The following is a 26,730-nucleotide window of genomic DNA, read 5'->3' as shown; positions in this document are numbered from 1 at the left end:
ATCGTGTTGAGATCGTGCAGCATTCGTGACACACACAAAATTTGATAGGCCAATACCAGGTAACGCCACTATCTCTACATACGTGCGCCAGATGGACTAAGAAGTTTTGGGAGTACTATTATGTCGGTGGGTTTGTCCATCGAGATAATAATATCAGTTGGAATTTACAATGGCGTTTTTGTTGATTCTCGGCCCTCGGCACTTTGAGGACTAAATTCTTGAAGACAGGAAATATCATTATCAAATTCCAAATATCATTAATGGCCAATATTATAATCACTATTGATTACTTAAAGCTATTTTTTTCGTACTGATCAGATTAAGGATCATTAATGAAACTTTAAAATAGTTGGGTTGTTGCTTGGGGCTTTTAATCTTAATCTTACAGGAAGAGCTAATCCATAATATTATTAAATAATTATCATAAGAGATATTATACCTGGAAACTTGAATTAATATTAGTTTAAAAAACTATGAAATAAATACCCTTCAAAATTATTCAAAACTATGATGTTGATTCTCCATTTGTTTTCCCGCGCAATTCCGCAGTGCATTTATATTTGAATGACGATCAAGAGTCGGGGATCTAGAGAATATGTGACCACATAGTACATGTTCATGTTGCGTAGACACCAGAGGCAATTAGTGAAACATCATGTTGCTGATAATGTGATTTCATGGGCGCCTAACTGATTAAAAGCGATCATTCTGATCCCATCGGAGGAGCTTCGCAATTTTATTGTGCAATGTCTCGGTCAATTTTACTTCCGGCAATAAAATTGAAATCTTTGGGGATTCTCGGAAAATATATGACCTCACGCTTACAATTTATTGCCTTTATTGTTTTGAAAACTAATTAAAGGTGTGACATTGTCTGTAATTCTTAGAATGCACACTGGGGTTTTCCCCTAAAAAGATGCCAATACATCAGAGTGATGGAAACTTTTAATTGGTTTATTTTTCTCGATCTGCAATATTTGTTGCAAAAATATATTCTGGCTAATGAGTAATTCAAATTAGTACGATTACTATTCATAATTACAAGTAGGTGATTGGGAAAATTTCAACTGACCGATCAATAAAATGCGCCCTTTTCTGGGGAACCTTGATCCCACCTTGATAGTAACTGAATGAAATTGTAAACAAATCAGTTCCTGCCCATAATTCCATTCACACTCGATCAGATATGGAACTATGGGGGGATTTTTCATTTAAACATGATAGTATAGTAGGTGTGGAAACATCAACAAATCAGAAGACAAATTTGTACTCTTTGAAGGGTACTCGAAGCTTAATTTATTTGAAGTCCCTCGCATTTGTTATACTAGAGCCCCAGTCCATCATGATTTCTATATTTGAAGACCTAGTTTGTAATTATACTAAGCAAACAAACAATGCTTTTGCTGATTAGACTAATCAAATAATCTGCAATTTTATTGAACCCATTTGAATATACATTGTTATATAGTCATTCTTTCATGCATTGAAAGAATTAAACAAAAAATTAAAAACTCTTCTTAGGAAATCCAAATATCCAGGGCAGTGGCATTTAATGCGACTCTGCAAATAATAAACAATACTGACTCCTTGGCCCAGACAATGAACTTTGGATCCGAAGATTATAGCAATCAGCCACGAAACGTGTTGGTTTTTTGTTTCGCTTTTTTTGAATTAATTAGTCCAATCGAACAGCCAGGAAAGCATGTTACTTTGCGTATAGTATTTCACCAGACAAGTGATTTCGGTAATCAGATCGACACGAATCTGAAAACATAAATTATGCCACTTACTCGGCACATTTTTAATATTCGAAATTCATTCATCCAAGATGTGATATTTGATGGTTTAGTGGGTGGGTGGTCGTTTCTCGGTAGGATTCTGCTGTTGTCAAGTGAACCGGACAAACCTCCACTTATATACGGAAACCTTCTAGTCCGTATTTATAGTGTCAAATGAAATGGATGCGATGAGATTGCCGATCGGTGGCTATAAATATGATTATAAATGAGGAATGTCCAGAAAGCGGAGCTGTAGAGACTCTCTTATCTGGAGAGGTCACCCACCGCCACTGTTTGTTTGTCTCCGTCCTAGATGAGTAATGAGTAATGTCATCAGCCGAATTCTATAGCAATCACCTTGATGGACTCCATAAATCTTGGCTTGGTGTGCTTTCCACCCACACCGTCTGCGAATGATTTTTGTCGTTTTCAAAGTCCATAAACGCAATCTAGATCGGTCTTTATGATTTCAATACATGAGGCTGGAGTGTGCTACCTCAAAGAAAAAGGATATAAAACGATTATTGTCACTATTTTGTCCAGTCTTATCGGTTATGGGCGGCAATCGAATAACGGCTATAAAATAGGCAAACAATTCCTTTCGACTTAAAAATCTTGATTACCAACAGGCAATTTCTACAAAACTATATTATTTCTTAAATCCTTTATTATACTACCATTTATTAAAGAAATAATAAAAACTTTTATCTAACAACCAGATTTATTTTATTATTAGACTTCAATCTATTTTTCATAAAAGGAGTTTCGTTTATAGTTTTTAGTTAACTTTTATATTTTACTAAACTTTTTTTATAGTTTATTTTTATAGATTTTATTTCTTGCAATTAATAGAATTATTCAAACAATATGCGTTTTCAAAAAGCTGATCATCTGAATATCGTTGGTTCTTGCATAAATAAAATTGTTAAAAGCTTTCATGCCAAAAAACTTTGAAAGGTAAAAAAGGTAAGTAAATAGTTTTAATTTAAACATTTTTCAAATTAGAAGTGCAATAAAAGAAAATACCTTTTTGAAATATATACATAGTTGTATTCTCTTTCACTGAAAAGAAATTTTGGATTACCGTATTTCTTTACCGTACAAAGACATGGAACGACAATATGTCTCCCAGGGAAGGCTATATCTTTGGCAATAATTATCCGATTCTTAAGCGGAGTACCTCAAACGAATTGTAGATCGATTCTCCATAAATCTGCATCAAAATCTAGACATTTTTTTTACATTTTTTGTCAAGTTTTCCAGGGGGTCCTCTTCAAAAATCAAGAAAGTGTCCGAACCGACAATTTGACTCCCAGGGAAGGCAACATCTTTGGCAATAATTATCCGATTCTTAAGCGGAGTACCTTAAACAAATTGTAGATCGATTCTCCATAAATCTGCATCAAAATCTAGAGACATTTTTTTTTGTTAATTTTTGTCAAATTTTCCAATTTCCCCAATTCTTGCGGCTTCTGGATTCTGAAGTCACCTGCTGCGTCTGACAATTGCATTTTTGGTATAATCAGCCTTCTTAAAGAAGGTGTTCTTGAATCTGGCATAAATAACCCTTCTGCGTATAGGCCATATTCCACTTAATATTCAAGTACTACCCAAATATTCGCTGGCGCCACTAATTTAATTGTATGGAAGCTTGTTACCCACATGTGTCGAATTAGAAATATCCCCGGTGGCACCAGATTTGCATAGTTTATGGCAGAAGTTGTACAAATGCAATTCCGATGTTGGGCCAGACAGTCGCACAGTGCCCCGCTACCTTCCTGCCCCCCAGCGAATGCTCAATCATTGTCTATTGCCGTTCGCCAATGGCCATTGCAGTGATATTGATTTTCTGCACCGAAACCCCTGATGTAGACCCATTACGACTGCATGCCACTCTATATAGTAGTAGCCAAGGTCAGTTTTAGTCCATGCAACCTTATTATTGGGGGATTTGTGGGGAACGTGACCCGATGTGGTTGCCCGCCCCATTCCCTTCAAGTGTCACCTGTGTCACCTGACCCACAAAGTGTCATCATACATAATGAGGGTAAATATCAGTGAAGGTGTGTCAGCTCATGCAAGTCAAACTAGAATCGATGTTTATTATTTTTTTAAAAGACATTCAGGGCTATGGGTTATTCTATTCTGGAGGGAAGAAATAAAAGCTTAAAAGCCTACAGGGCGTATGATTATTTTTGCCTTGGAGATGGATAATGAATGGGAAGAGGGGACTATCTTAAAATTTCTATCTACTTGAGTAATTTTTGAGTAATTTTTTCTTAAAAGCTTCAAAGCTTACTAATAGTATGATATATATTTTTTGTTGTGGTTTCCTTGTTTTGTATAAAATATTACTAATTGTGAAACAAGAATGTACAGTGTCTTGTTATCCCTCCAGATTAACCAGATAAACGTGGTTGAAACATGAGTATGAAAACTCTTCCAAGTCCACCCTAAAATTTTGCAATGTCCCATTAGTCTTTGTATTGTGCAGGTCGCTCGAAGATACTTAAATACAAATGTACAAAAATAAAACAGAGATAAGCAGGGGAAACGGGGGAAACCAGTAAGCCAGAAACCAGCTGCCAGGCTCTGAAAAGAAAAGGGATCCGTACACGCATGCGCTCATTGCATTCAACTCGCCTGCATTTCAATTTCATTTTCAATGCCTCCAGCCAAGAAATCTGATAACAAAAGCCGAGTGAGAATAATAATAAAAACAACAAAAGCAACAGCTGTGAATGGAACAGGTCGTACCAGCTGCTGGTTCTGCGCCCCCGCGAAGGTAAAAATAAAGAGAGCTCCCAGGTAAGAGCAGGTAATGCTCTTTTTTTCATTCTCTTTGAGTCGAATGTTAAAAATAAATGTGTTATTCATACTCTTAATTTCATTTTTTATTTTATATATAAATTAAGTTATTTTTTAACATTGTTTTTAAATTATAGAGAAAATTCAAAGACATTTTAAAGAAGCAATAGTCAATTAAAAAATTAAAAACTATTAAAAGAAATAGTTTCTTCCATTTAATAACCATTTGTTTTGATTTATGATAACTCCCAATAAAATAATTGCTTTTTAATCAATTGGTTTTTAAAAGAAATATCTCAATTGGTGATGATATTTAAATTTTTTGTTAGATATTTTTTTAATAAAATTTTAAGAGCGAAATATATATATTTTAGTAAGCTCGCACGTTGAGCTCTTTGGATGAGTCTGTCTGGCTCGTGTGTACTGCGAGAGCAGCCGATTCTCAGAGAGTCGCTGGGTAATCGATTACCAGCCACATTACTGGTAATGTACCATTTCGCCAGTGTCCGGAGCAGTTCCTGCTCTTCGGGAACGAGTGTTCATATATTTAAGCAGCTGGCACGACGAGCTCTCTGTTATTGTCGAATGCGCGTTCTTGGGTGAAGCATCTAAAGCAGAGAAGCCACAAAGTGTGGGTATTCGTGGAATATCAAGAGGAATATATTTTTCGTGACTGTGAAACTTTATAATCCCCAACCTAGTGGTCTAACCAATAAACAAAGAAATAAAACAAAACAATTAAATAAGCAAAACAATCAAAATTAATTCGAAAACCAAAATCAACAAGAAATTATAAAAGCAGAAAACGTGCGTGCCATCGTTCGTTCGCTTGCCGCTAAATGAAATGTGTTGAAACAAAAATAACAAAAGTGCAAATTTTTATATAAATCGGCACTCGGTGCTCAACGTTCAAAGTTAACAAATATAGTAGGAGAGGAGTCGGCTAAAGCCCCCCCCCCAGACTGGAACTAAATACGCGACTCAAATCAAATTTGGTGCGCAGATTGGAATTAATATCAAAATAAGAAACCACCTATCATTCTACACAGAGGCGGCTAAGATATTCGCAACCTGTAGCTTTGATATACAAAAATTTTGAATTTTGTGTAAGCCGGAAGCTGTAAGATAGAGACTGGAGACTGGAGAGCTGGAATACCAAAAACGGCCAACAATACTCCACTCCAAATGCAATTGTTTTAGACTCAACATTGAGTCGAGCTTTTACCAGTTAGACAACTAATCAAGCAACAGAGCAGAGCAACAAAAGCAACAAAATGTGGTGCATTGTTAACTTGCCCAACGGCACCCAGCAGGCCGTCAAGTGGGATCCCAAAGCCAATGGACAGGAATGTCTAGAAAAGGTGAGTTCACTGTGGATATTAATAATGTGAGCAGTACTAGTTAGGTATGGTTGGGGAATTTCCATTAGAAATGCTGTTATCACAGCTGACGATTAAAAATTATTAAGACTGTCTTTAGAAGATCCTTCAGAGCACGTGTAATTACGCCACTGGGAGTATCAAGAACCCCTCCTTGAAGGTTGGGATACTTCAAGAGGGAAAGTCAATCGTTATGCCCTTCACAAGTGTTACTAAATGATCCATCTCGCCTTGAAATTACCTCATAGTAGCACTCATATCCGATATATATAACGCGGATATGGTGTAACATCAAAAGAGGCCTTCAAGTCTTCCAGACTCGACCGCAATTTCACTTACACACTTGACTCACTCGAAGCTACAAAAATTGGTTGCTGGTTTTATCTTTCAAAATATATAACTACAAAAAAAATGATTACTTTTTTATGGCAAACGTGCGAAACAGCGCCCCCATGTTCTCGTTTTCGTTCACATTCTCATTTTAATGGCAGAGTTACAGTTTTTTGATGGTTTTCTTCATGGAGGTAATTCCAGGTGGAAAGGTCTAACTATCCTTTGGTATTTGTCTGAGATAGGGGCTGGACCTGTAAATATTCGTTTCAAAATCACAAAATTTTTCCACGCTTATCAGTAATGAGTGTGTTTTCGATTCGCATTCTGTTATCAGTCCGTGTCCGATTTCATTGTCTTGTTGTTTACTAGTTTTGTGCTAATTCGTTTCGAATTACCTTGGCACCCCAGCTGGCCCCCCCGCGAAAAGGTGAATTGTAGTAAATACAAAAAAAAAAAAAAAAGAAAAATAAACCCCAAGAGAAGAGCTTAATCATATGGGGCAGTAACTGGCGGGTTCAACGTCCAAGTGTGTGCCACTTGAGACGTTTAGTGCAAACACTTGACCAGGCCGCTTCTGTTGGGCTCCTCTGTTTCTACGAGCGGTATACATTATGATTTCTGTCCACCTCAACATTCCAAATACCATTACCCCGCCAGCAACCCACTACTCCCCCCCAAAAGATTATAGCCAATTCGGCAATTCGCCTTGTTTGTCAGGCTAATTAAGACTTTGGCTTATATGCCGCCGTACATTAGTGTTTGTGCAATCTAATCAGGCAAACTTATCAAATAACTGTCCACACACACAAATACATAAGCATTAATATTCAGGCCAGATTCGTTGCCAACTTCGGGACTTATCTCTGCCTTAGAAAACAAGAAAACAAGAGACCATGTTTCTGCAACTCTGACAGTCTTATCTAATCGGAGACCGCTCCCTATCAGAAGAGCTAGCCTGGCTATCAAGATCCAGAGCTCTGGAGTGTATATCATATATTGTGCCAACAAGTCGATTTAGGCCAGAGCGTAAATGGTTTTTATGGGGGGGCTTAGACCCTAGAGCGTTACAAAGGTTGCCAGTAGGTATCTTGCAAGGCAGATACTTTGTTGCAGTTCTGCCAAGGATTTAAGCTGAAACCTCCTATTCTATCGATAGAATAATAGATTTCAGTTCACACCCATTGACATTGAGCTTAAATCGGGGAATCTGTGGGTTATCATCAGAGCCACATGTTTTCAATCACGTATGCTACATATTTACATTCAGTATTAATGCTGTGCCAGTCCAATGTCCAGTCCCTAGCGCTATCAGCTCCATTAATCTGTGAAAAAATCTGTCAGATGAAAGCTATTACTTGATCCCCCCAGGGATGGGGCATGTGTGACGCACACTTTTGTGTTGGGACTTTGGATTAATCCAATTAATATTTCTCTGCAGGGATTTAATTTTGAACTATGCGTCAGCTTAATCTATATTTATGGATCCGGCCTATAGGGGGCTTATCGTTGAATGACGCGCCTCTTGTAAGCAGCGATAAGAGTTCTTCAATATGTAACACGCATTCGTCATTGGTCTCCTCCAGCTTGGACGGCCTGGCCATGAGAAATCCATGCTATAAATAAAAATAATTAATTAATTGTCCAAAGAGCAACTTAGTCATGGCTCTGTCAATGTCACCTGCTAAGGTTCCTCCTCACAGTCCTCGTCTAAAGATTATCGGCTCGGGGTGTAAACGAACTGGACGGGCGCCTGGCTAGTGACTCGGGAAAGTGATAAGCGGGTTTACATAACTTTTGAGCAGGGCACCCTCGCCTTATCGCTCTGGCTAATGAACCCCAAGCCCTGACTTAGTCAGTTGCACATTTTAATTACAAAGCTGCCAAGCTGGCTCGGACGCGAATGCCAAGAAACAAAGTTTTTCAGGCCCAGGTTCTGAAAACTTTTCTTCAGGCCCCCCCATCAGGCCCTCCCTGACGTCATTGGGTTGGACGCTTTCGACGAGTTTGCATGTCAAAGTGGGATTACATTTTTGTTACCTCGATTCAACAAAAAATATACTTGTAGGCATGCAAATACAAGCCATATGACTCAGTCGGCCTGTAACTGCCGAAAACTCATGTCAGAACCGCTTAAGGACCACTTTTTCCAGTTCTCGTTGGAGGGATATATGTAAGCCCTTTACTGTGGGCAGAGTGCAACAGTTTTATGCTCGATAATAGTTACTTGCAATTACCAGCTACTTGTAATTGCATTTAAAATTGCCATTTTTGCGGCCCGTTTGTCGTCAGAGCTGCTGCCACTTCTGGTACTTCTGAGTGGCCATTTGAGTTGCTTTTTTGATTGCTTCGGTGGGTTTTGCTTCAAGTGGGCATGGTTGGGTTGGTTACTCGAGTGACTCTGCTGTTACATGACAAAGTCCACACCAGAAAAATGGGAAAATTATTGATAGATAGCCCTGATAAATCACGAGTCTTGTTTTTGTCGTGTCTATGATGAAATGGCAGAACATGGAGGGCCTATAGTCTTCACAAAATGCAGTAATACGCGGTGAAGCAACTAGAATTCCCGGAATCAAGCCCATGTGACATCACCCACTGTGCTGGGTATTGTCCTTGCTTTATCGGATTTCCCGTCAACAAGCTCGCTCTAATCAGATCCTTCTAGCTGGCCGACATCTATTTTCTAGGTGTAATTATATTTGCGAACGCGGCTGTCTCTTCGCTTCGAAGGGCAGGACGGGGATTAGAAGGCAGCTGGATGATGAGTTCTTTCAACACCCTTGAAGTGTGGGATTACGAATAGGGGGAGGAGGGGGCGGTGTGTGGGCGGAACTTTGCTTGAGTGTGCAACTTGCAACAATTGAAAGATGGCAGCCGGGCAAGTTTCCAGGCAAGATTTGATGAGGCAGCTCAAGTGGCAACAAGGCTAGAGAAGGGGGGCGATTGTGGCAGATAGCAGAACAAGGGGGGACTGGATAGGGATAGTAGGTGCCAGGAGGGTCAAGTGCAGCAGCCGCTGGCCAATTTGCTTGTCTCTCGTGTCACTACAAAAGGCCAATTCAAGCGGCGTAATCTAAATAGCTAGAAAATAGCTCGCAAGAATCTTTCTCTCTCTCCTCTTCCAGATGTCTGGGTATATTTTTGGTATCTCACAGATACCTATATAATTGGCCCCAAAACCAAATGTGAAATACTCGCCTATAAGTATAGACTCGACTCTAGATAGGCTATCCTATCTAAAATATTAAATATTTACTGTTCAACAAACTTTACAAAACACTTATCATATTTATTGACTTTTTTCACCCTCGTTTTTCCTTCTCCGTTTTTTATCGCCTTTTTGCCGATAAGCTTTTCGAAAATTTCTTATATTAATAAGCGATGTCAACAGCTAAAAAAAAAAAAGAATGGAAAAAAATGAGGGTAGATACTACTGGCAGTGGGAAGGTTGAAAACTGAGGCGTAGAATACAGAAGTACAGGTAGAAGATATCAGAGCAATCAAAGCGTAAATGATAAATAAGCATAAATAATTTCGTTTTCAACCTCTTTTATTTAAAACGCAATTTCTTAGCATTTTTTTTATTTTTATCCATTTGTTTGCCATCAACAGATGTTAAATTGATATTGAAATTCCCCTCTCCCGATCTAGAGATTCAAACACACACTCGGCAGTGACTTGTTTGTTTATTTGTTTAGCGTAAAGTTTTGTGATTAATATTAAGCATACGCCCTGTTTTATGGTCCTCATAGCCTTGGCCTAAATGTGGCTTTTGGCCTAAACAGCAGGAAGTTTTTTCGCCTTCGTCTTCTGGGGAGAAGCCCACCACACACGTGTTTGGCCAAAAAGAATATCTTATAAGCGCACAAGTTGTATCTGTGTATCTGTAGCTGTGTATCTGAATGTGACAACAGAGTTGGCTGCGCCTGAGCTTCAAGTGTTTGTATTTCTTTTCGCTTTTAGCTTCTTTTGGCCAAGCCCATACGAACAACAACAACAACAACAACAATAAAATGTAAAACGCAAAACGAGATATTTTACCTATTTTTGTATTTTTGTCAAGTTTCATTTTTTTTTTCGCCATATACATATATATGTATATGTAGTGTGTATATCGGCATATATAGTGTGTATCTGTATGTAAATCGTTTATATTATTTTTTATTTTTTTTTGCGCTTTCTGCTCTCGTTCTCCTGCTTTGCTTTTTGCAGTTCGCCAGTCGACAGTTATTAACAATTTAAACAAACAACCCAAGATAAATACAAATTTATTTAAGGCGAGTCCCCCACCAGTTTTTTCAGATACTTTTTGCACCTCAACCGGCGAATAATAAAAAACCTGAAAAAAAGAGAATCTGACTGGCGCTCGGCGACAATTAATCTCTTTGTTTGTCGCATCCACAAGATACAACGCAATAGAACTCATTCAAATTGGGCAACTAAAATGATTATAATTAAATTTCTTTATTTAATCGCTAGGAATTTAACAAAAAAAGACCAATTTATTTTTGTTTAACCTTTTCAAGCGATAAATAACAGGTTGAAAGCTTATCTATCTATATCCCTTATATCTTAAATCATAAATTTTTAGACAAATATATGTCTTCTATCTGATGTTAGTGTATCTCGATTTGATCGTAAATTTCTTTAGCTTTTTCCGTCAACAAAAATGCCATAAATTTTTAACAAAACCCTGCCATACAATACAAATAATATATATCTTATATAATCTAGTATTTCCCACTATTGTTTTCACCGAGTTTCTGGCAAGAAAAGTTCGTATTTAAAAGTTTATTTGCATATTCATGGCTGATATGGTTTAATGGCTTAATTAGTTCAGCCCTGGAACCCCGAACCCAGAACCCAGAAGTGAACTCAAAATGCGAAAAACAAACCGCTCCTACGCCCCTGACTCATCGCGGAGGTCGTATTCTGGTATTCAGGGGGACATAGTCGAGTTCGAAAAACAAAAAAACATCATTGCCAAAAGCCCCCCTGCCCCTCGGCATTTGCATTTGCATTGATTGCAGCAATAGTTGAATGCATTGACATAAAATATATATACGAGATGTACATATACTCGAATTGTCAATAAATATTCGGCCTGCACTTGACCCACAACGGTAATCTCTAAGGAATATATGTATTTGTTTATATTTATGTCATATCTATGCTAATCAATTGGGCCTATATTGTTGGCCCATTGTTTTGGCCAAACAACTCAAATAATTAAATTGGCAAAAAGCAAAAATTAATTTTCCAAACAATTACATCCGAGCTGGCCTGACCAGCAGCACCGGCCAGCCTCAATATCGTTTGCCAATTTCGAAATTAATTGCAACTGGCTGTCGGTGTCGATGTGGCAGTGTGCTCTCTGGGCCAAAACGCATAAACAAGCCAACAAACAGAGGAGACCCGAAAAAGCCGCACTGCATTTTGCTTCCGAAATGTAGCGCCATCGCTTTTATGTCGCTTCGGGTGCAACCGGGGCGTTTATCATGTTCGCTGGACATTTGTGCTTGTCCGGAAAATGCAAAACGCACTGCAGGCGACACACAAGACAGGCGGCAACCTGCGGCAGCCCACACACCTGCCAGAGTTGCCAAAGGTCTTTAAGAAACTTTATGGATCGAATGTGTGCTAATTCTGTTTGATTTTCTGACTTAATATGGAAGTTGAATAAATTATTAAAGAGTTTTTATAATAAAATAAAATATTTTCTTACTTATGTAGGTCTTTATAAAAGTAATTATTATAAATCCTTTATTTTAAACTCCAAAAATATAATAAGTATAAGAATATAGTCCCTCTTGAGCCTTGGTTCTTCTTTGGTAGACTTAGTACTCCTTAAACTCAAAGTTTAAGCAAAAAAGGACTAACTTTTTTGTTGTTGCTTTCCTTCCACTTCCGTTGACAACCCTGGCGAGCCATCATGTGTGTGGTTACACTGTACAGGCCACAAGGCCTGGAGTTTGGAGCTGTGAGGGTCACACGAAGAAGGCTTCATGGTGCGTGTGCGCCATCCAGTCTGTGTCCTCGCTCTGTTCCCTACACTCCCTACACATCCTACTTTCTACTCCCTACACCCACTTCTTCTCTGTGTGTATTTGTACAAGTGTAGGTGTGTGTGTGTGTGTGTGCGTGTCCTTGCCAGCGCAATTTATGTTTACACCGTGTGCTGGCAGTGCGCCCGCAAATCTATCTGGAAAATCGCTTCCAGCTAGTAAAGTCGAGCCGAGGCGCACCCAATCAAAAGGAAATTATATTCGCGTGCCAGGTCCTGAACAGTTCTATACAAGTTTTAAAAAAAGAAGGAAAGTACTGAAAACTACGGTCTCTATTCCATAAATCATCCCCTTCTTTTTTGTTAATAATTAAAAATATTTTTTAACATTTTCTATTCATAACCAGAGGGATAAAATGGAAACTTTTTAGTTTCAAAAGAGAAATAATGAAAACATCATAAAAAGTTTGAGCAGAAAAGGATTTATTCCGAGTTACAATGAAAGTTGGGATAACTTTTATTTTATTAGTTTTCTTCAGTAATTGGAATACCAATTCCCTTAAAATAGCCATGTTCGACTTACCGAAAATAGACTGTATGGCCAAAATAGAGTGGGGGAGTCATGGTTTGGGGAAAACAGTCAAAACGAATGAAGTCAGCTCGCGTCACGTGCAACTTGATTCGCTCCTCTTTTGGCCAGAAACTCTTCACAATTACACACACACACATACATGGACATATCGATTTAATGGTTAAAGCCAAGCATATTGAGGCTATATGTTGCAGAGTGTCTTGGCCATTCTCTGGCTAATTGGAAGCAGTTCTTCGTGCCAGTGAGTGGATATGTGGGTGGTGTGGGGTGTGGGTGCAGCGCTAATCCAGCGACAATGACAAGGCTGCCAGTGGATGACGCGGACAGCCAGGGTGGGTAGTGGGTGGTGGTGTGTTGTCTGCTTTTAAGCCGACACTTAATGCAATTACCGCTTGCAGTGTCAGGGGCAGCTTTCTCTCCAGATTTTCTTCATTCTGTAAAGAATCAGAACTGCCATTTTGCACTATTTTTTCTCGCAGTGCCCACTCAGCAGTTTTATGATGATGCAGAAATCGTGCCTGCACATGACAATGACGAAATTTTCATACAAAAATCAATGTTGAAGGCAAATGATAATGTCATTTGCTAAACAGGCGCCTCCCCCTGTGGGGGGGGGACCTAGCCTGGTCTAGTGCTATCTATTGTTTCCATGGTTTTTGCATATTATCCTTGAACTGCTTTGAGCTCATTTCGCAAAAGCCTGATGGCAAGAAAGTGGCGCCAAAAGGAAGGGGCCAAAACCATAGAAACCCGAATGCACAACAACTAAGCGGAAATATGGCCCTCAGCTCCACTCCGCTGCTCACTGCCACCTGGAAAATAATGCTTACAACACAAACATACATGGCTTAAAACAATATTAAACAATAAAATCAAAAAAAAAAAGAAGGAAGGAAAAGCCAGGAAGTAAGAGAAGCGAAAGAAAGGGAGAACAATAAATTGCGTGAAAATGCAAGCCGAAAAAAAAATGGCCGCAAAAAAAACCGCAGCAGAACCTGGGGAATGCATTGAATGCTTCTGCCATTGTATTCGAATATAGTTTTCTATAAAAGCCGACAAGCTCTGTCCCCCTGCCCCCTTTTTACACCTCTTGGCCAGGACCTCGCAGGACCAAGCCCCAGCCACCCCCTGGCGCCATGCTGAGTGCCATTTTGATGTGTCTCTAATGGCAAGGCTTTTGTTTCGTCCTTTTCTTTACTTATATATTATATATATATATGTATATCCTTTTTTTCTGCTTTACTTTTATTGCCCCGAACCGGGGGTCCTGTGTGGCTTTCACTATTATTTTCTTTGGCCTTTCTACTACTAGTCCTGCCACCGAGGGCCTTGTAGAACAAAGAGGGCCAATAAAAGTACATAAAACCCATGATGGGAAATGAACTTACAGCCAGAAACAGCGAAAAACAAATCCGATCAGCCACCGGATCAAGATATAATTCATTCTGGGATTGGGATTTCAATTTAAATTCGAAATTAAATTAAATTGCAATTTATTTGAATGGAAATGGAAATGGAAGGCCTATAGACCCTATAAGTTGTCTAAAGGCTTTACGATTCGCTCGATTCGCCCTTCGGCCATCTTAATTAAATGCTTTTACTTTTATTTTTATTATTACTGCCCCGAAAGATGTACAATGTCCTGCGGCGTCGTGTCCTGTTTGCATTGTCCGAGGCTTTTGTTTTTGCCCCCCTTTTCAGCAAACCACAATCAGCGCCAGGATAATGCTGTTTTAATTGAGCCTCTTAAAGCTACATTGTCTTTGGCACTAAAATTAATTAAGTTGAATTTAAGAATGCCAACCGGAATTCGCCATGAACCTAATTGCCATTTAATGAAAACTTTCATAGCGTGGGCTTTTTATTTATTCTAGTCTAATTACTAATTACATTTGTTGTCATTTGATTGGCCACTGACGCTGCTATTTGATATTTAAATATTCATAAACGTCAATGTATGATGGCCTGGGGTCACGAATACCTAATTGCCTGAATTACCTGTTAAATGAGTACACTTTTTTAAATGCAATTTTATGTAATCCTCCGACGTGCTCTGGAGTAATCAAATCGGGTCCCTAATCACTTCTAATCAGTGTATTTCTAGACCAGGCGTCTGGCTCTACTCGGGTGTCACACCCACTCCAGCCCACCACCACCACCCTGACTCTCCTGCCTCTGGCTCTGGATCCGGCTCTCGACACCCACTTAGCCCGTATCCGCTAGCCGAGCTTTCCTTTTTCTCGCATCAAAAGCATTTTCCGCTACTAAATTGCTTGAAAAGAAAATTCTACAATTTTAACGAAGTGAAAATTGCCATTTGGCATATGGTGGGCAGAGGGAGTGGGCAGGAGGCCATCAAATGTCCATCAAAGCTTCCAAACTTGGCTTGAAGTGGGTATGGAGGTATGGGAGGTATAGGAGGTGGTGGGGCCTAAAGCCAGGCATCATTAACTGCAATGACTAAAGTCATTTGAATAGAAAGGCTGCTACACTTGGAGGAAAATATAGATTTTCTTGTGATATGGGGCGTATACTTAATATTACGTATACGCACTGTATTCCCGCTAGAAGCTGAAAAATTTTAAACTCTAGCTTTAAACCTCTCTCTTTTTTTTAGCCTTTTTTCTCAAAGTGCATTGTTGGTCAGCGATTGTGTTGGCCAGGCCCTAAGAACCGTGTTTGGTTAGGCTAAGCTTGTCACGCGCGATTTCCGATACCGCTTGATTCTCGCAACGGAGAAACGAACTGAAATGAATTGAAAGCGAGAAATGGGCTCAAGGACGAATGCAATTTACAATTAGAATAAATGAGTTTAGGCACGACAAGCAGGCCCAGGACATAGGTCACAGGACACAGGCCTCAGTCCCTTCGAGTGGAGCAATTTTAAATGATATATTATTATGTGCTTTGGCAGCGAACCATTTGCATTCGAAATGCCCAGAGTTATCAAGTGCAAACATGGAATTGCTAGCTAGGGCTTGAGCTCTGGGTTGGGGTTTTGGCCAAAAATAAAATCAATACAAGGCAGACAAGAGCCAACCTGGCACCTGGCAACAGGCATATACCTTATATGTACATACATATATATGTATGTATATAAAAAATATACATTTTTTGGTAACTGACAGGATACAGGATACAAACCTGCAAAGTCTGCTCTGTGTATATGTGTGTATTCGTGTATTTGATAACTTAATTGAAATACATTGGAGAGCGGCCAGAAGCGGCGAGGTAAACTTGTAAGCCTGCCTTTGGATTTATGGGTAAACAAGTTCATAGCCGGGGCCATAAAAGAGAGGCGAGCGGGTGGTTGAGTGGGTGCGGATAAATCATCAAAGCAGCTGCACCACCAGAAGCGGCAACTGTGCCTCCCTCGGCTTGTACAAACTTTCCCATGCCCTCCCCCGCCCCCGGCACCGAATGGCGAAAACCGATTTGCTGATATCTTTGTTATTATATTTTGGAACTGTGCCATCCTGTGAACTACCCAGACCCAGACCCTCCCCCACCCCCATCCCCCTTGGGTTGCCGCATAATGTTGCCTTATTATGCATCCTTTTCCTTCGCCCGAAATCCGCCAGGCGGAAGATATTTCTTTTTATTATTTTTTCCCTCAACTTGGCTCGGAATTTTTTTTTAAAACATCGACAATTGTCCGAGAAGGACACAGTCCCTGACCTTAGTGATTCACTTCTTGGCGGATGGTAGTGAGTGGTATCCCAACCACATGACATTTTTGGTAAAGAAAAGTGCATCCTCTTCAGCGAGCACTTCGTCATCCACACATTCCGCAACATTTCCATTTCTGGCTCTTGTATGTGGCTCTTGACATTCCTTTTTTTGCCAAAAAGTTTCTCTCAGACATTTCGTTTAGGCCAGAATGTAATTTATCAAGTTTTTAGCCATGAGAATGGTATGGAAATCCCATGAATGTATTTTTTGGTAAATAGTTTCGTGATTTCTCAAGCCAAGTTTGTTGAAATTGGATTACCTAAATGGATATCACAAAAGTATCCTTATGAAAGTGGTTTATAAACCTGATGTTTAGTGGCATAATATTTCATGAACATAAAAGTTCTTGCCACCAAACTCAAGCCGCAATAATCTGGGCATCACGTCCCGGCAATTGGGAATGTGCCATGCTAATTAGGGTCGGGAGTTGGCCCTCTCTACAATGTAATGCATTTGCATGGTTATTTGGCTTGTTGGCCTCATGTTCTTGTTTTTGTTGTAAAGGACTGCAGTCAACTCCTAAGGGGAGGAAAAAATAAAACACCAGGCAGGAAGGCAGGAAAGCTGGCTGGCAGGCAGGAAGGAAGGAGGGATCAAGGGTCGCGTATAGTGCCCGGAACGGCCCACTCCCTTGCGGCTTTTCCGCATTTTCGCGCAACGCACGCAAAAAGTGGCAGCCACTGAAAATGACGCATACTTAACGAAACCAAAACAACAACGTCGCAAAAACCAAAAAAAAAAAAAGCGAACAAAAATACACATAACACACAGAAACGCAGAAACCGAGAAAAATTATGGCAACAGTCAGGACATTCTTGCTTTCACACACACACACACATACTAACAACCTCTTGGAATAAATATGCACAGGACTCGTATATTTTCATTTGGATGCCCTGATTTTTAATTTAGTCCGCCTGCATATACATATGTACATGTTTATGTTTTGTTTTGTTTTTTTTTTATGATTTTTATTTAAGAGTTGATGCAGTGGCAGCCTGCTCGCTTTTCAATTGACGTTTTTGGCTTTTAGCCGTTGACGCAACCGCTTACAGAGCTGTGCCAACAGTCACGTAGGTGCCACCATTACCCCGGGCCGTGGACCAGGCCGAAACAAACCGGCCAAGGAGTTTACAACAAACATAATTTTCATAAAAAATGCACGAAGATGGCCACATTGGATCACTCTGCGAATCGGGGACACCCAAATAATTGCCCAAAAAAAAAAGAAGGAGAAGAAGAGTTTTATGACCATGGGCTCCATAAACTTGGCCCTTTCTTTCAAATGGGCTTTTACTTGCAAGGGTGGCTCTGATCACTACAAGGACACAGTGCCCTGAAAGTAAAGTGCCTGAGGGGCCTTGAAAAAAATATTAAATTACCAAAGCTTTTGTAATTATACGTTTTGTGCCAGGGAATTTCTAGAATAACTACTCAAGGACCTACTAGCCCGGCTATTTCCCCATTAATCAGCCTTTAATTGCGCTTATGAAATGGTCATTTTTTTGTTCTTGTTCTTAATGCATTTTTAGTGTGCACTTTGGATTGTTTTTAGCTTTTGGTTTCTAGCATTTGTTTCGATTCTGCTATAAAATTTATGGCCAACGATCAAAGTCCAATGTTCAGTCGGTCGGCGGTGCAGTCGACGCTGCAGTCGCTGCACTCACGCACACTACACACACTCACTAGCTCACGCACACACACGCCCCTTTAATGCACCGGCCACCAAAAGAGAGAAAAGAGAAAGAGAGACACGTGCTCGCGTTCTAAAATCGAAGAAGTGCACTTTGTACGCTAGTTCCTATTCCACTCTCTAATAGCTTTAACTAAAAATACAAGCAAAAAAATTAAAATCAGAAAAATCATAAAAAATACATGTAATATTGATTAGCAACTGGGGGGTGACTTGAAAGTGAAAATCAATGCAATTGTAGGACTGGAAGGTGCTGAAGGTCGTTGTTTAAGGTTAGCACTACTTGTTGATAGTTCGCAATGCAAATGGCCAGCTGATAAGGTGGCACTTCGAATTAAATTCTTTCCGATCGAGCAGGTGCTTTTGTTTTTAAATAAAATGGATATTATTCACTCTGTCTGGATGACAAATCGAGTGGAAATACCCAGCATCGCATTGCATCATTAGGTTGGTAACTGTAGCACCTTGACATTTCGATCTCTCACCTTTGGCTAATTGCATCAGAGCCAGATGGTCCAGACGTTTTCCAATTAATTTGCACTTGCAGTCGCTTTTCGCTTTTCATATTTCATTCGATATACGGACGGACGGGCTATTGTATTTTCATTTTCACTACATTTCTCCATGAAAGAGAGTGGTGCAGGGGGAGATTCTCACGTCAGCAATTAAAAAGCAGCCACCGAACGTGAAACAGTTATGGTAAATGGCACTACAGCGGGTGACATTTAAGACGGGGTCTGATAAAGACGGGTTCCAATTTATAAGGCGAGAGAGCGCACATGCCGGGCACGTGGTCTGGCCCACTCGGTCTCGGTCTCAGTGCATAAGTAATTAAGTGCAATTTATGGCCAATTTCCCCGCATCGAACCTGTTTCGGTGCATTTTCATTCCCAATATCACAGAGAGAAAAAGGGTTAAACCAATTATTTAAATTTGTTGAAAATAATAATATTCTCTAAAAATATTAAAATAGAAACTTAAGCAAAGAGAATATCAAACCTTTACAGGTTTTTTGATTTTTTTCTCACAGTACATCAATTTGCACAAAAAGAGGTGCAGCTGACCCCCCACTCTTCTCCAGCTCCCACCCCAGCCTCACCTCCCTGCCAGACTCATCTGTCATCGTGAGTGACTGAGAGGGGGATAGGTGGGTGATCACTCGACGGGCGCATGACCCGCCAGCCAACAAGCGCAATGAATACAAAAAAATTAAATAAATACAAAATGAACAAGTTCTAACCGTTTATAGCCAATGCTTTCTGTGTTGTGGGGTCTTTCTTTATCTTTCCCGTCTATCTGTTTGTTTATATCTTATTGGCCAACTAAGAGAAAGAGAGCTAAGCACCCAGCATCTTTGATCGCTCTCTAGTTAATCCCACTCATTCTCTTTTTTTTTATTACACGTGGGGCGCTCAAAAAGCGCTTTAATCGGCCCCCAATATAATGCTGCAGATGCAAATAAGGGGCCCAGGCCGCCCAACACACTCCACACCAAGGGTTCAAAGTACAAAAGACGATCCCTCTCCACTGACGTCATGGCTTGTGTTACAGTTACAGTTGGGGTTTGGGTTTCGGTCTTCGGTTTCGGTTTTCGGCTGGGGGGGCCATTAAACTACATAAGCAAACGCCAAACAGTTGCGATCACCGGTCACCGGTGAAGAAGGGGACGGCGAAAGGGGGTGTTCGGTCGCCAACAAATAAACACAACTGCAAACCAGAGACAGAGAGAGAGAAACAAACAACGGCAACAAAACAACACTCACTAGGCGAGTGCCAGTCCAAAGTCCATTTGGCATTTCGGAGACTCGGGTCCAAAGTCCATATCGGGTTTTTCTGCTGCCAGCCAGCCATCTAGTCATAGCACCCCCCGCCAAGCCCCACCTGCCCCCCCACGGCTCGACGGCCTTCTCACGTTTACATCTGTTGTCTGAGTGCACTGAGCGAGTTGTGTGTAAGAAGAGCGTCGCTCTTTTTCTTCACACGCTCTCTCATCAGCTCCACCATCTGCTCCACCATCTGGGATTACATATGTATGTACATTGTGTGTGCCAGAGACTCCACTTTGTTTACCTTTGTCCACTCTTTTCTCTTAAACACGCTCTTGCTGGCATCTTGAGGGGGCTCTTAAGAAAAGTCAAGTTGCAGGTGTAGAAAAGGAGTGTAATTTTACAAGCTTGTTGCTTGGGGTTAGCACATCAACTAGAAAACAAATATATAAAAAAAAAATTAACAAATATTAGTATTCTAATAGCCTTGAGATTTCAGTTTATCTGCACTTAAAAGCACTTGTCACTTGCGACCCTAAGTAGTACAAGCTTCGTAGTAATTAAATTCTAAAGGTTTATTCCCCTTTTTTGAAAAGTAGGTGAAAGTTTACTACAAGTTAAAGCAGGGCTATTAAACCACCTAAACACCAACTAAATGTTTAAGCCATAAAAAAAGTAACTAATAATAGTCGAAGCTTACCCTATTTTGGGAAACACCCTCACTAAGCCCCAAGCCACAAGCCCCACAAGTATGTAAAGTAAAAACAATAGCACGTGTGTCGTGTAGAGAAGAGTCGTGGAATTTTACGCGCTTGTTGCTTGGCTTGGGGGTTTTGGCGATTTTACGAGCTCCATAATAAACCACCGAAAAAAAATTACTGGCAATAACAACAAATAAGTCGTTATATAGTGCGGGGAATACATATTACGAAATGCATTAAGGCGTATAATCAAGAAGGGTACTTTTGTTATCTGCCAGGGGGGAGGGTAGCGATATAATGCATGTCGTGGGAGGACAGTACCCGCCAAAAAAAAAAAAAGTTGTATGGGGAATTATGAAACTTTTCGGTTATGTCAGGCTGGCTGCTCACTGAAGCTTGGAGTCGAGTTTCCCGGCTTATTTGCCAGAGTTGCTAGCGCCTCGCTCTGCGCTCAAAAAATAAGTTCACGTTCGCCATTTAGCAGCGATTCGCTTTTGTGTTTTATTTAATTTTAGCGAAATCCACAAAAGTGGACTTTGCACTTGACAGCAGCGACGACAGCGACGATTTTCTGAATGTTTTTTTTTTCAATTTTTTTTTTGTTATTTTTGCGGTGAATGAATGTTCATGTGTGCCTTTGTATTAGTTGTTTCGGTTCCGCCTGTTGCCACGTTTAGACGCTTCTGGCTCCCCATAAAACCCACAAATGATTCAAAATTTAAAAAAAATAAAAAATCTAAATTTAAAAAAATAGATACCACTCAGTGGAATGAGTATTTTTTGCTTGATTGGAATGTTGGAATAAAAATATATGTATCTTTAAAATGCGACTCTATAGATGTATCTTTTTTCATCTTCTCTAGTTTTTCCTTATCTCTTTATAAATATTGGCTATAGCTTTATATTTAAATGAATCTGTTTACCGAAAAAACGTTGTTTTTATTTATTTTTTCGTTTATTTTTTGTTTATTTCGCGTTCATTAACCCTAAAGCGATTAAAAAACAAGCTGCGTTCTTTATTACAAAATGTGATTTGCTTCAAAGCCCCAAATAATTGACGGAGTTTCGAAAGATTTGTTTGCAACATCTGCCGGATCCATTGCCATTTCCATTTCCATACCCATCTGGCCCTCTTGATTCCCTAAATTCTGTTAGGCATTCCGCTCGAGGCAAATGGCGCAGTATGGGATTTCAGTTATTACGCTGGTTGGAGCTCTCGAGAGGCTTCATTAGATACGCTCTCTGGCTGTCAACGGCAGCCCCCACCCAAGACCCCACCATAGGCCATGAATTTAATGCCAAACACTTAAGAAAAAATTGGGCATTTTCTTTATGACTTTATTAGAAAGCTATTAAAAGTATATGAAATTCTGAAAGAACATAATCAAAAATATATAATTTTCATAGCCAGTTTTATGATTTTTGATTATTTTAATACCACTTTTTCTCACTGTGTCTCACTTGCCACTTTCCGCAAGTCGTAAGCTTCCGTCGCAGCTGCCAGGCCTGCCAAGATGAACATCAAATTCTCGGCTGACGCTTCTCCAAGAGTCGTTACTAACCTGCCACGCCCCCTCGCTCTATGTAAATCGATCTGGGTACTTGATTAATTAATTGCGTTTCGACTTGGAAACGCAGTTTGGAAACTGTTTCCAAGCACCCACCAAGTCACCAAGCCCTCAGCAGCAAACCGCAACTGACGATGACATCTGTCGTCTTAATTAGTCCAACAACTAACTGAATTCCGAGAATTCACTTACACCCGGGTTTTTTTTTTTTTTGTGGGAAAAGTGTCCTTTGTTGAAGGTGAAAAAGCAAAGCAAACAAGGCAACGTGCGGATGCAAAAGTATGCTTTTCCAACTAGAACAAATTGACTCAAATTTCAGAATAATGGCTAATAATATTCAGTCATAAATTTAAACACCACCCACACTAGAGAGTCCTGTTGCTCCTGCCAGTCCTCCCCAGTCATTCATCTTGTTTTTCCTGAACGCTTTTTATGCTATTTTGCGGTTTCGCCTAATTGGAAATGTGAGGGGGGGGAACCACAAAAAAAAAAAAAGCATAAAATGCGAAGGCGTTGATGCGTGAGCAACTTGTTGCCTTGACTAACCCAGACTCGGAAATATATATCTCATTATGCAAAGTGCTGAAAAGTGGCAGGAGGGGGGTCTTTATTTAAAGGTGAGTCCCTGGGGTTCCATTTCTATCTGTATCTCCCTGTTTGCCAAACAAACACATTATTTTTGGTTGTATTTTTGTGTTTTGACGTTTTTGAAATTTCATTTCGGCGCCAGCCAATGCAACTGCCTTTGGGGCTTGTTGGGGGGCAGCTTGTTAAAGCCAAACCGACAGCCAGATAGATGGGGAAAACATTATGAACCAGATACAGGATGCTGTTGCTAGGCGAAATGCTGCCACAGCCACTGCCCACATTTGAACTTGTTCTATTCGAAATGATGACACGCTCGTTGCATAAGCAAATATTTCTGAAAAGCCACAACCAAGCCGACATCCCATCATGCCACCACACTTACACATCCACTGGCATTCCCAATCGCACTCCCCATTTGCCATTTCCCAATCCATCCACTTGCCAGGAGCAGTTGTTGCTGCTGCTTCTGCTTCTGCGGATGTTGCTGGCTGTCATGGCAATGTTGTGAGATAGACGACAGGACATGCTCGCTGATACAGCTTCTGGTTCTGGTTCTGGGTTTTCCTTGCTTTTACTTTAGCGTTGATGCTGCTTTAGCCGCATGTCGCTGACAGGGTCTGTCAAGTTGAATTGATAAGTCGCTGATCCAGAATAGATTGAAAAACAGTCACCCATGTCGGGCGTAGATTAAACTTTAATTTGTTGCTGGTGGAAACAATGAACTTGCAACCAAGCGAGAAATGAGGGTCTTACGCACTCCACACAATTATCATAATAGCTAACCTATTTCATCCTTGACTCTTCCAGGTCTGCCGCGCCCTGAACATCATCTGCGAAATGGAATACTTCGGCCTGGAACACTGGACGCCCAACCAGAAGGAATCACAGACCCGTCAGTGGATCAATCTGAGGAATCGCCTCTCCGGCGACAGCGGCAGCAGTGGCAGTGGCATCCAGCTGATGCTGGCTCTGCGTGTCAAGTTCTGGGTGCCAGTGCACTTCATCCTCCAGGAGAGTGTGAGGAATCTGTTCTTCATGCAGGCCAGGCGCGATCTTCTCGAGGGCCGACTCTCGGCTCCGGACTGGAGTGGAGCGGCCAAGTTGGCGGCACTGCTTTGCCAGGCAGATGGCCTGCGCTTCAATGAGTCGTCGGTGCGGGCCGAGTGCCCCATCAGGATGCGACGGGAACTGGCCCAGCAGCAGCAGCAGATGCAGCAGCAACAGCAACAGCAGCAGCGGAAGGAGAAGGAGAACGCCCTGAGCTTCAAGAAGCGGCGGCTGTCGAAGCAAAAGTCCATGGAACACATAGAGACCTGCACCCTGCCGGTGGCCACCACCCAGATACACAGCTTCAGCCTCCAGCCCTCGCCATCCGCCTCCGCGTCCGCCTCCACCTCCGCCTGCTCGCAAACCCACTCGAACAGCAGCTCCAGCAGCCCCAGCAACAGCAGCAGCCAAACGGGTCTGGACGAGCGTCTGGCCACCAATCCGCTGCGCATGTACGAGGAGTACCTGATCCAGCCGAGCTCCGAGGGCGAGCCCCCGGCGGACTACCTCCGGCAAATAGCCACCGAACACGGCAAGCTAGCCAAGCTGCAGATGAGTCCCAAGTCGGCCAAGTACTGGCTGCTGCAGTCCATTCAGGATCTCGACGGCTATGGCGAGGAGCTGTTCAGCGGCGTTACCACCAACGAGAGTGCCACACGATGCGACATTGCAGTGGGAGCCCATGGAATCACCGTCAGCCGCGGGGGTGAGAAACAAAGGTGAGTTCGAAGCTCTGATTCATCCGGGAGATCTTCAGCTAATCAGGATGTCTTTTTTTGTAGCATCCCCTTTGGCGCTATTGCTGCAGCCAAGTCGCTCCGACGCACCTTTAAGCTGGAGTACGTGGACGACCACAACGATCGCAAGGAGCTGGAGATCAAGCTGCCCAAGCAGCCCATTGCCGCGGGCCTCTACCGCTCGATCACGGAGCGCCACGCCTTCTACGTGTGCGACAAGGTCCGTGGCGTGGTCACCAATCAGTTTACCCGGGATCTCAAGGGCACCATCGCCTCCATGTTCATGGAGAACACGGAGCTGGGCAAGCGCTACGTCTTCGATATTCAGCATACGTGTCGCGAGGTGCACGACCAGGCCAGGAGGACGCTGCACGAGCGGGGCGGCGATCTGGCTGCCGAGGGGGCCGAGGGCTTCACCTCGGGTGCTGTGGATGGCGGCGCCGCTGCCATTGATCCGCTGGGAGCGGCTGGAGGCAGTGCGGGTGCCTGCAGCTCCATGGCCGGCAAGATAGATTTGGCCATACGCGAGAAGGAGGCGCGTGAGGCGGCGATTGAGCGCTGCGTGGACACGCGGATATCCGAGGCCATGCAGTGCAAGATCTGCATGGACCGCGCCATCAACACAGTGTTCAATCCGTGCTGTCACGTAATAGCCTGTGCCCAGTGTGCTGCGAGGTAAGTTCGATGATCTTCTGATAAAATAATCAAGTTACTAATCCTGAAACCCCCCTTACAGATGCAGCAACTGCCCCAACTGTCGGGTCAAGATTACCAGCGTGGTCAAAATCTATCTGCCACCGGAGCTGCGCACCAGCCAGTCCGGCAGCGGTGTCGCCATCAGCAGCAGCAGCATCAGCCAGATGGAGGAGCCCGACTTTGAGGAGCTGGAAATGACTTCCAGTATGGGTGGTGCCTCAGAGGCGGCAGCTGCGAGTGCGGCTACGCCGGCAGGAGCGGGTGGTGCTGCCACCGGTCCTGGGGGACAGCCGAAGGTGACGACGGCTGCCTAGAATTGGTTGTGCTCGCTGCTGTTCCGGCTGATGGAATGGGTGTGCGTGCCGATTGTCTGAGAACCACATTGATCCACTGATATTCTATGACCACAACCTTAAATGGGAACAATCTGCCCCGTGCAACGTGCAGCGTGCAGCATGCTGGCCTGCAGCTTGCCACTGGAATGGGTTTAGAAGCAAAGTAGTCAACCAATGTCTGTTAACAATCTTAGCTCTATCTTTACCCAAGTATTTTACGGATATAAGTAACTGAAACTTTAACTGTAACTTTATAACTGTATAACTCTAAATTCTAAAACGTAAATCTAAAATCTAGCATCTAGAATCTAAACGATATACACGATAAATATACATATATACATAATTGAGATAATATTTATAGATGTACCGACTTCGAGAAAGTGCTATTTAAACTCGTCTAAGACTTCACTGCATAGCCTATGCCTAGAATCTACTATAACTGCAGATTGTTTCATATTCATATACAAAACACTATATAGGTATATAAAGATATATATATATTTACGATCGGTATAGATCAGCGATACCTTATACGATAACGATATAGCCCTTGAATGTACAACATAGCTACTTACTAAATGTTAGAAATTTTACTACCAACTAAACGCGAGATGTATTTATTAACGCCTAACAACCAAACTCTTTAGTATTCCGTCGTAACTCTAATGCCCCTTAACCCCCTCCCCCAATAACAAACAAATTCTCATATATATATGTGTGTATATAGGACAAGCGTACAATAATCGCAAACCCAAGGAGCAAAGTAGTACTAAGTACCTGCAAAAACAAACAAAACAAAACAAAACCGGAAACGGAAACAGAAACAAAACACGAAACACGAAAAGTATCTCTGCAGCAGATATTACGTAGTCAATAAATGTTAACAAATGTTATACTATATATACTTATATATATACATATATAAAATGAAAAAAAAACCAATGAAAAAAAATTATAAATGTACCTTATC

At 41.5% G+C, this 26,730-nt stretch overlaps 1 protein-coding gene across 1 annotated transcript; it reads left to right on the top strand.

Moving 5' to 3' along the window:
- The first annotated feature begins 5,157 nt into the window (after positions 1–5,157).
- Positions 5,158–26,546, top strand: dnr1 (defense repressor 1). The gene is made up of 4 exons (XM_017235313.3): positions 5,158–5,947; positions 23,750–24,708; positions 24,772–25,401; positions 25,463–26,546. Exons 1-4 carry the CDS (start codon positions 5,861–5,863, stop codon positions 25,734–25,736), a joined length of 1,950 nt encoding a protein of 649 aa, XP_017090802.2. The 5' UTR covers positions 5,158–5,860; the 3' UTR covers positions 25,737–26,546.
- Positions 26,547–26,730: the final 184 nt, after the last annotated feature.

Source organism: Drosophila bipectinata, chromosome 2R (assembly GCF_030179905.1).
Source record: "Drosophila bipectinata strain 14024-0381.07 chromosome 2R, DbipHiC1v2, whole genome shotgun sequence".
NCBI lineage: Eukaryota > Metazoa > Arthropoda > Insecta > Diptera > Drosophilidae > Drosophila > Drosophila bipectinata.
The sequence above is the reverse complement of the archived record's forward strand: the minus strand, read 5'-3'. Positions and strand labels throughout refer to the sequence as shown.